We start from the raw sequence: 10,930 nt of genomic DNA, 5'->3' as shown, positions 1-10,930 counted from the left end.
TGGTAGCATCAAAAGCGTGATCAAAGCCTAAGGAACGATACGTAAGACATTATATATAAATCTCACTATAAGTTATTCGCATTCCAATGATGCTTCAACGTCGATATGTGCAGGTTTGCCGAAAGAGGTGCCTTGTTGATTTTTGTTTCTGCGATTCAATCATTGTTGAAAATCTGTTTACTTATTCGATACTTACAATGTGGGCTTGCACCATAAAATGTTGCATACCACCCACTTTAATAAAGTGCATTAAGTTTTTAATATTTGAAACATGGATTTTTGACATGTTTCTTTCTAAGACTACCGAAGAAAAACAATGTGAGTTCTCAGTTCGCTATGATGATTATAATTATATTTGTAATGTCGTACTTATTGAGGAAATAAACTATTCGGTTTGGAAGGTGACAAAGGAATGGATGTATATTAATCGTTCGTGAGTTTCGACCGTTGTTTATATTAGTGTAAGTGAGATGGATGCTATCTCTCTACACGACTCCCTCATGTCAAGCATGTTGGTAATCTATGGTAATCGCTTAGAGCAAGTTCACTGGTGTTGGGAAAAAGTGGTAGAAGTTTTGACATTTTGAAAATTTTACCATGCAAAAATGTGTTCAAGATCTTTGGGCGTTGTATTTTTTTACGGTACTGTTTCTATTTCAGCCGTATATGATAGAAATATTGCTATTTTTGCATCACAGCATGCGAAACTACAACACGTGTTGTTAAAAAACTTGAAGGCCAAATCTTGAAAATGTTTTGCATGGCAAAATTTTCAAAATGTGCAAAAAGTGACAAAATTTCTACCACTTTTTCCCAACACCAGTGAACTTGCTCTTACAAAGTACGGAGCCCAATATTGAACCGTTGGGCGCTCAGGTGTTAGTTTTACAAAAATATTGTATGTTAGCATCAGTTACAAGGAATACCGTCAAACGGGGCATCATGCAAAAGCAGGGTTAGATGCAACATTTGTATACCACAATACTCATTCAATTTTTATTTCAATATACTGTAATAAAGCTATCATTGAATGATAACAAATTGATGATGACATAGTTTTTAACATCTTTAAAGAATTTTTAAAAGTTTCTGATTCTCATAAAAAATTAAAAAAATCGAGCAATAAATGTACAAATTTTTACATTTTTCGATGCCTTAAAAAACTTTACCCAGTATGACGGATTGGCTTAATGATATCACCTACATACACACTTTATATTGCTTTCATTACCCTATACCAACACTGTTGGTGTAAATTTTTTTTTCGGACAATCACCATTTTTTTTAAATAAATACTTTTAAAATTCACTTACCAGTCTGGGGCAAAAGGCAACAAAATGAAAATCAGAACAAAACCTCATAAAAGTCGTTTCCATATACTGGGATATGATTGTTTTGCATTATGCGTTTGTTTGCATTCAAATTTCATCCATCCTAAGATTTATTTTCATGATTTAGGCTAATATAATATTTGTGGTATTTTTTTACCCCTATAGGTATGCAGCAAAATTACACTTTTTCCTTAAAAACATTTTTTTTATAGAAAAATGTAAAATTTAATTCGAACAAAACAAAAAATTAAAAATCACAAATGTATCAAAAACTAAAAATTTTCAAACGTTTTCATTCGATTTTTCATTAATAACAAAGTTTGTTGCAATTTACCCCTTTTTCTTAGTAGGGTGAAAATCGTATGTTTTTGAAAATTTGAAAATAACTGGTAAAACCAATAATTTTTCTGACTACGTCAATTTGGTGTCCCATCAACTTTAAAACTTTTGATGTACAAGAGGAATCATTATCTGTAGGCATTAAGATTTTAGAAGCCATTGAAGTTGAAAAATGTTGCATGTTGCCCCAGTTGACGGTATTTTGTTAATGAAACTTACAGTCGAATTTATAGTGTTCCCGTTACGCTCCGTTGAGGCTCTAGTCTTTTCGACGTTCTACATATTCCTGGCACTTGCGTTTTTTTCCTTTCAACGACCAATCTGAGTTGAAGCCCATCACTTCATCTTTTTCCGGTTCTGACAGACACGTTTTAACAGGAGTGACCACTGCAAGGGATGGACCTTGAGGCATACGACTTTTTCAACATGTCGGACAAGTGGCTGGACCGAGCACCGATTCTGATCCAAGGTTGCTGGAAAAAAATCTGTGCTTTTGAGAAAAAAATATTCTGTCTTTCTCTGATATTATCCAATAATTCTGTGATGGTTTTCTGTGATGCTTTCTCCATTTATTTCCTTGGAGGGGTCGACAAATAAGGTTTTTTAAACATTTCAGTTAACCCTCATCCGCATAAGATTTCGTTACCCTTATCAGCCCTAGGAGTGTCAATTTGATACTACAAGCTCAAATCGTTATAACTATAACTTTTGGCGTGTTCAACCGATCTAAACAAACCTTATATTAATAGAAACCTTGTAATGTCAGAAAAATATGTTTAGAACATTATACATACCTTAAACTACTAGTTTTCTCATTATTCAACATAAAAGAAAAAAAATCCGAAAAAACATGCCTCAGGAAAACTGCTGTAGTTTATACATTACACGTACAAAAAATATTTGTCTTATGAATATGAAAGGTGAAGTTAATGTCTACATCACGAAGCCAAGATTTTTTTTTATATTTTTCTGACATTACAAGGTTTCTATTGATATAAATTTTATATGAAATTAATTATAATTCAAACGACTTAGAAGATTTTACTTTCGGAGTGTCAAATTGACACTCTAAGTCGGAAAAGGGAGTTTTTTATGTCTAGGCTTCCAGAGTTCATCCATAAAAAAGTAAAGATACAATATTCAAGAACTTATGAAATCATTTGGGGTCCCCGAAGAAATTTTTTTTTGATGACGAATGACATAAATGTGGTAAAACGACTATAATCAAAACCACCAAAAAAAAATTTTTTCTATTCGGTTTATTGAAGATCATTTTGTGCATTTCATGGATGCTGCCTTCCAATTTTTCTGGAATTATTCCAAACTGTCCCCTCCTTCCTCTTCACAATCGCCCAGTAACATTCAATGGGTCGGTGATCTGGACAATTTGGTGGATTGATGTTTTTCTCGACGAATTGGATGTTGTTGTCTAAAAGCTAGTGCAATACAGGCTTTGGCGTAATGTGCAGATGTCAAATTCGGCCAGAAGAGAGGGGAATAATGATGCTTTATATAGGAGGGGCAGCAAGATTCATAACGGGATTTCTGGCATGCTTCTCTCTAATGCTACCGAAAAAAACTATGTAAGTTTTCAGTTCGCTATGTTGATGTTTATATTTATTTATTTTTTTACTATTTGTTTGTTGTACACTCACTGTTTTGGTTAGTTACTATCGAAATCGGTTATCAATTTCTAACATATGATTTAAAGTAGTTTCTCAATTTTAACAATATTTTTCAAACTATGGAATCCAATTCCAATTATAAACTTTTACGCAATACATATTAATCTTAGATGTAACAAATGTTAAATTTTCAGTACCTATACCTATTATAATTGATTTCAGAAACAAATCTGACCCTGCAAATGAGACGATAAAGGGTGTTCTGATCAAAAAGTGGTCAACCTAAATCCGCCGTATTTTTCCTAATCTTTCATATAAAACACCTCAACACCCCTCATTTTGTAGGTGTGTGCGTGTAGAATGATGCTTCTTTTTGGCTTTCGACATTAGGTCTTAAGTTTTCAAAGTGACGTCAAATCAAGAGGACCATTTAATCAAAATTTTGTGCATGCACCGAGAAAATCCAAACACGCACGCAGAAATAGCATAATACCTAGTTGAACGTGGTGAAATTAACCGTCACCTAAGTAAAAAGTGTTCGGGGAATGTATTTTGGCAACTAGGAAGTCTGAATCTGGGGGAAATCGAAATTCGGAAGCCGCAGTTACGAACAGAAAAGTGGCTAGCACTTTCAAGCGAAACTCCAATCTCTCCGTTCAAAATGTCGCCAATAAATTGGGAATATCGACTACAACTGTGCATGAAGCTTAAAAACGATTCTGAATATCGACTTATAAGAAGGTAGTGACTGCAAATCGCGATGAAAAGCAAAACCTTACGGCAAAAACAAGATCTTGAAGCTGTTTACGACATTGTCGATAAAGTTTGATAGCGTGGTAATGGACGACGAAACCTACGCCAAGGCAGACTCCAGACAGCTTCCGGGACAAGAGTTTTATACAGCAACCGGATGGGAAAAGGTGTCAGACATTTTCAAGCATATTAAACTATCAAAGTTTGTCAAGAATTATCTCGTTTGGGAAGCAATCTGTTCCTGTGGCTTGTAAAGCGACATTTTCGCTGCAACCGGACTGTTGAGCACGGAATTTAGGTGAAGGAGTGTCTTCAAAAGCGTTTGCTGCCTTTTCTGAAGAAACATGACTTGTCTGTGCTGTTTTGACTCGATTATGCATCCTGCCATGATGGAAAAAAGGCCTTGGAGAGGTATGTCGCTAACAACATTCAGGTTGTGCCCAACCCTCCCAACACACCAGAACTGCTCCCAATCGAAAAATATTGGACGATAGTTAAGCAAAACCGTAAGAAGAGCTGTTTGTAGAATTTTGTGGCAACAACAACATGGTGATCGGTGGATCGCTCTTCCCCCATCGACCAGCACATAAGGTCACTTGGGTATCCCGAGATGGCCGAACAGAAAATCAAATTGACCACATCTGCATCAGCCGAAAATGGAGAAGGAGCCTTCTTGATGTCCGCAACAAGCGAAGCGCAGACATTGCATCTGACCATCACCTCGTCCTTGGCGAGATACGACTGAGAGTTGCACGTGTCCAACGGCGCGAGGAGAAAGTCGGGTGTCGATACGACGTCCGCCGGTTGGAGAATCCAGAGGTGAAAAGGGCATACGTTGAACAGCTAGAATCCCGAGCCTCGGAGCTGCCGACAGACGGAACAGTCGAAGAACAGTGGTGTGGAATCAAGAATGCCTTTATCACGACGAGCCATGGTACTCTCGGTAAAGTTTGTGGAAGACGAAGTGAATGGATGTCGGATGAAACCTGGAGGATGATCGATGATCGGAGAAAGGCGAAAGTCGGAATTGAGCAGGCATGTACCGGGTCAGCCAAAGCAGCCGCCCGCTTACGATATGCGGAGCTGGAAAAGGCAGTTAAACGAGCTTGTAGACGAGACAAAAGAGCCTGGACAAACTACCTAGCCGAAGAGGGAGAAAGAGCCGCCGCCATTGGAGATATCCGATTATTATATGATATTTCTCGCCGCCTTAGTGGTGCAAGGACTAATGCAAGAATGCCGCTGAAAAACCGAGCAGGTCAGCTGCTGACAGATCGAACAGGTCAGCTCAAGCGTTGGACTGAGCATTTTGATCAACTTTTTCGAGTTACAAATAGCAATGGCCAACAGAACCCGCAGCTCGAGGCGCCCACAGTAAGTCGCATTAATGGCGTCAACTCGGAAGCGCCCTCGCTGGCTGAAATAGAAGCGGCAATCAAGGACATGAAATCCAACAAAGCGCCTGGAATCGATTGCATTCCTGCTGAAATGCTCAAAGCCGACCCTGCCTTGTCAGCACAAATGTTGCACCGTCTATTCGCTGACATTTGGGATACTGCAACATTCCCGGCCGACTGGATGCAGGGTATCCTCGTAAAGGTCCCAAAGAAAGGAGACCTAACAGAGTGCGGTAACTGGCGTGGCATAACTTTGATCTGTACAACCCTCAAAGTACTCTGCAAAGTGATCCTGAACAGGATCCAGGAGAAAATCGACGCTACACTCCGACGGCAACAAGCTGGATTCCGATCCGGACGATCATGTGTGGACCACATCACAACGCTACGAATAATACTGGAACAAATCAACGAATTCCAGGACTCTCTTCTGCTGGTGTTCGTTGATTTCGAAAAAGCGTTTGACCGACTGAACCACGAAAACATCTGGGCTGCTCTTAGACGACGAGGGGTCCCAGAGAAACTAGTCCATCTCATCGAAGTACAGTACGAGGCATTTTCGTGCAAGGTCTTGCACGACGGTGTCTTGTCCGAACCAATCCCGGTAACTGCTGGAGTGAGACAAGGATGTATTTTTTCACCGCTGCTTTTTCTCATCGTAATGGATGAGATCTTGACTGGATCGATTGACTGTAGACCAAACCGAGGATTGCCGTGGAATCCTTCAACCATGGAGCAACTGAACGACCTTGACCTGGCAGACGATATTGTTTTGCTCGCCCAAACACAACAAGACATGCAGAGCAAACTCGACGACCTCACCGAAAGCACAGAAAACAGACGTACAAGCTCGAACAACAAACCGTCAAAAAAGTGTGTAAAATTTCAAATGCTTTCACCAAAAAAATACGTTAGAAACTGACTGCAAACAGTGCCATCTATTGCGCCGTTCAAGAGTTATAAATCAACTTTAAAGTGCCCAGTTTTCGAAAAGGCGTGATCGTAACCAAAAAACAAAAATTAGTTCAAAAAGGGTGTTGGGATTTTTACACAAGTTTCGTGGGCTAGCTTGTACGTCTGTTCTCTGTGCCGAAAGCTCCAAGGCAGCAGGTCTCAAAATCAATGTCGGAAAGACCAAGTCGATGGAAATCAATACAGAAAATCGTTCCAATTTCGTGGTAGCTGGACAACAGGTTGAGACAGTGGAGTGCTTCCAGTATCTTGGTAGCCAGATTACGCCTGATGGTGGGACCAAGAAGGACATCGAGACCCGGATCAGAAAAGCCCGATTTGCGTTTGCGAGTCTCCGAAACATCTGGCGGTCACGCCAGATCTCTCTACGAACTAAGATCCGAATCTTCAACTCAAACGTCAAATCCGTATTGCTGTACGGGTGTGAAACTTGGTGCACATATGTGGTGACGACGCGAAAACTGCAAGTTTTTGTAAATCGCTGCCTGCGGAACATCATCCGCGCTTGGTGGCCTGGCAACTGGATCTCAAACGTTGAACTTCATCGCCGCGCCGGTGTCATCAAAAGGCGCTAGAAATCGAGATTCGGGAACGTAAGTGGAGATGGATTGGGCACACGCTGCGAAGAGATGAAAACGAGATTTGCAGAGAGGCGCTTGACTGGAATCCAGATGGGCATCGAAGAAGAGGCAGGCCCAAAAGCTCCTGGCGGCGAAGTCTAGCCGCTGAAATCCGCACAGTTGACGAGAACCTCGGCTGGCAGCAAGTGAAGACGCTGGCTCCGGATCGCCAGCAGTGGAGATCTTTTATCTCAGCCCTATGCGCCGGTCAATCGGCGCTGGACCCTTAGGTAGGTAGGTAAGAAGATCCAAAAAACTGTATGCAGCGAGAAGCAGTTCAAAGCACACTGGCGTTCTGCGCAGAAGAAAGTGGATAAGCTGACGGTACAAAATCTTAGCAGAGTATTTTTTCCGTCTTTTATACACGTTGAACTTTAAAAAGAAAGATACTTTGGATTTTTCAATAAACAAATAATCGATTTACACGCAATTTAGGCCGATCACTTTTTGGTCCGAACACCCTTTAGTGTAAAGTGTGATTTTTTTAAGTTTGAAAGTGTCATACCCATCTTTAAAATAACAAAATTTAGAGATTCAAGAATTTTCTAAGTTTTTAAATAATAAAAAAAACATGATTATTTATCTGGGATTTCAACGATTACAAGTGTCCCGCAGAAAACAGTTAAAGCGTTAGAATGATAACATTTATCCTATGACCTATTTTATGTTTGATATTTCAGACACGATTAATGTTCATTAAATACTGTCCAGTAAGATTACACTTAACACATGGCGTTACATTTGTTTGCCACTGCCAAAATTGTTCCTAGCATTGTAATAATTATGACTTATGTAGAGATTCACGACTGCACTCATCACTCATTTGACTAACTTCTTGAATTAGATGATGATACTTAAGAGACGCCTTTTTTCCTAATAGCGCTCATGTGATATGCATATTTATGATATGTATTCTCAAACACATTAGACGTTTTCCTAAAATGATGATTAACACTAAACGTACCGGAGGCGGTCAAATGACGGTTTTTAAACTTTGAAGGATGATTACGCCTTATATAACTTTTTTTTCGACAAATTAACGACAGGACTATTTTTATTTTCAAAATGCAAGTATTTTTGCGTTTTTAAATTTTGAGTCACATTATAGGCTTTTCAAAACTATAAATTTTAAAGAAATCGGTTGAGAAACAAGAGTTTTAGCGAAAACAGTGTAAACCGTCATTTGACCGCTCCCGGTATGAATAGGTATATACAAAGTGTCGGTATGTTTAGTGTTAAATGCTATGTATGGTACATTTGGTTTAATGTTCTCACTAAAAAAAACTGCCACTACTATCGTATGACTAGATATTGTTGTACGCACATATTTTTTTCGGTTGTTTTACAAATGTTTATCGTTGCGTCTTCACGGATGGTATTGGGTATACATGATTTTCAAACTAAATTCACTGACTTTTCTGATATGACTCTTAGAACCAAATTCCGTTAAAACATTGGGTAAAAGTTAAGTTGGGTAAAAGGTAATTTTACAACTGGGTTACCAATTCTCCAAAACCAATAGCAGACTCTGGTATAGGTATTATACGTTTATTTTGAGCGTAGCCAAAAATAAAAATCGTAGTGTGTAGGTCATTGCTAAAATATTCAAGAAATTTTATAAGCAAATCCGTCTATTAACAAACGTTAATGTTTAAATATATTTAAGCAGATTCTTTTAAATAAGTCAATTCTTTAATGATCTAATATATTTTTCAAAATACAAAGTCACTCTAACTGCTACGCATGAATTCAATCCTAGTTCAAATGGGCGAGAATTACTGTGCGGGCGCTAAAATCCTTGTAGTTTTTAATTTCTACTCCAACGGATAAATTCCAGAGTAACATCTCAACAATCAGTACGAGTTTCTAGTTTAATTGACCTACAAGTTACAAGACAATTGATAAAACCTATGAATATGATCCACATATGTACGTTAACAGTGATTAAATTTTGGCAAGCTCGAGCTTCAATACTGATAAACAATAGTTCAAGTGAGCTGTGCTAACTTCTTTGAACACAACATAACATACTTAATTTCTACAGCTAAGCAAATACATTTAATCTCTGATTTTATTATAATTGTTGGTATTGCTACTACACGTAGTCAAACTAACAAATCAACATAAACCTTTTACAAACTGCTTGTTCAGTCAACTTCAACAGGGTTAAACGACTTTCTATATTAGTGTATAAGCGTTTCAGACAAGCTTAAATGCTATGATAATTTTTGTCTCATTTGAAAACGGCTGACGTTTTTGTTTGATTAACAACGTGTCTCTATCTCTTATTAAGTGTTTTTGTAGTACCTTGTCATACATAAGTAGTTTTTTGTCAATTGAAAACTTTATTTTTCAGATCTGTGGCATTTTTTCCGAACTTCTAGTTACAAATTGCTCTTCTTGAAGCACTTAAAAGTCGAATGTACCTACACGGACAATGTTCGAACACAGTACGTTTTACTTGTTACAATAGTGATCTTCGAAATTGTCTTCTGAACATTTTTAAACTCAGATGAAATCCTAATCGTAATGTAACACAAAAAATAGGGTTTGAAAAGTTTTTAAAACTTTCAAACTTTTAAAATATCTTTTCCAGCTAGAACGAGTCCAACATTATTAATTAATAAAATAACGAGTCAAATATTAAAAATGCCACAGACCGTAGAATCTTAGCTCAGTACTTATCAATTATTATAAACGGTACCTTTAAACTTACAAACTAGTGATATGTTTCCGTTTCTTTGGTTGTTTCACCTCAACTGGTGGAATCGATCCGAGTATTCAGTCTCGGGATTCCCCTAGAAGAGATCTTTTCAAGAACCTATAAAGTAAAGCTTCATAACTGATATGTATGTTTGTTTCTAGATGCCTCATTACATAGGTCAAAGATCTAAGGTGTCCCTCGTTCTCTTCCCAAGTACACGCGGGAAGGTGGATTCTAGCTCAAAATTGATATGTTTCGTTATTTGGTTGTTTCAGTCTCAGTTTCGAGACAAAGCGTTCGATATCTCCGATATGATATAAGGCCTCCATGTAGATGGGTCATAATCATCAGCGATGGATGGATGGATGTTTAGGATAGCAAATCTCGCATGGCGTCGAGCGAATCCTGAAGCGAGCGCGCGAATCGTGACGCGCTCGTTTTATCCGAGGAAAAGAACGCCGAGATGCAGAAAATAATCTCGTTTGGGTGCGGATTGTACGATGCTCCGTATCCATGGGGAGTAACAGGACCATAACCCATAAAGCTGTTCGTTGAGCAAGCGACCTTTAATGCATATAAATGAGAAGAAAATGTTTTTAATAATAATTCAGATTCAACCGTAGATCAGGCATTTCAAAAGTCGGTTATATTTAGTTAAACGATTGACAACACCCGACCGTTCAAATACTCCATTGAGATTTCGAGATAAAAAGGTGCTGAAGTAGTGCCTTGAAAGTGCTATCATAGATCAGGTAAGAGTGGTGCTGAGTTCTGGTGCTGCAAGTGCGATACGCTCCCTATGCTCCATGAGTAACATTCACAGAATGGCAATACCTGACTAGTGGAGAGAAGAAAACAATTGGCAATCTTGTAGCCTTCGTCGGTGAATAGGTCGTGAACCGTTCCGTTGAGTTCCTTGGAAGCTTCCCTCAAACCCAACAGGTGAATGTCGATGCCATATCCCAGAATGTTCTGTACCATTACCTCCGTTTGGCGAGCTGCGGCACAGCGAAACAGTTCCCTCAGATGATCCTTCTAATGTAAAAAAAAACAATAGAAAACCATTATACTGAATGTAATTTCAACTTTTAATCCGTTTATAAATTTGAAACTTCTAGAACAAAAATAATCGATTAATGTTGGAGTGAAGAGTTCCGGTGTTATAGGTTGGTGTGAAAAAAGTTTTCTT

General features: G+C 38.5%; 1 protein-coding gene across 4 annotated transcripts in view; it reads right to left on the bottom strand.

Annotated features, from left to right (window-relative positions):
- Positions 1–3,254: 3,254 nt before the first annotated feature.
- Positions 3,255–10,930, bottom strand: part of LOC129739802 (choline O-acetyltransferase) — a 151,763-nt gene continuing 144,087 nt past the window's right edge. For 3 of the 4 annotated variants that reach the window (XM_055731323.1, XM_055731322.1, XM_055731324.1), the window contains 2 exons: positions 10,576–10,776; positions 3,255–10,305 (listed from right to left, as the gene is read on the bottom strand). In XM_055731323.1, coding sequence (XP_055587298.1) covers positions 10,111–10,305; positions 10,576–10,776 — 396 coding nt within the window. In that variant the 3' untranslated portion in view covers positions 3,255–10,110. Of the gene's footprint in view, positions 10,777–10,930 lie in introns of all 4 variants that reach the window. The other variant, XM_055731325.1, reaches the window with a different exon arrangement.

The sequence above is a fragment of the Uranotaenia lowii genome, chromosome 1 (genome assembly GCF_029784155.1).
Source record: "Uranotaenia lowii strain MFRU-FL chromosome 1, ASM2978415v1, whole genome shotgun sequence".
Classification (NCBI taxonomy): domain Eukaryota; kingdom Metazoa; phylum Arthropoda; class Insecta; order Diptera; family Culicidae; genus Uranotaenia; species Uranotaenia lowii.
This window is presented reverse-complemented; position numbering and strand designations above follow the sequence as displayed.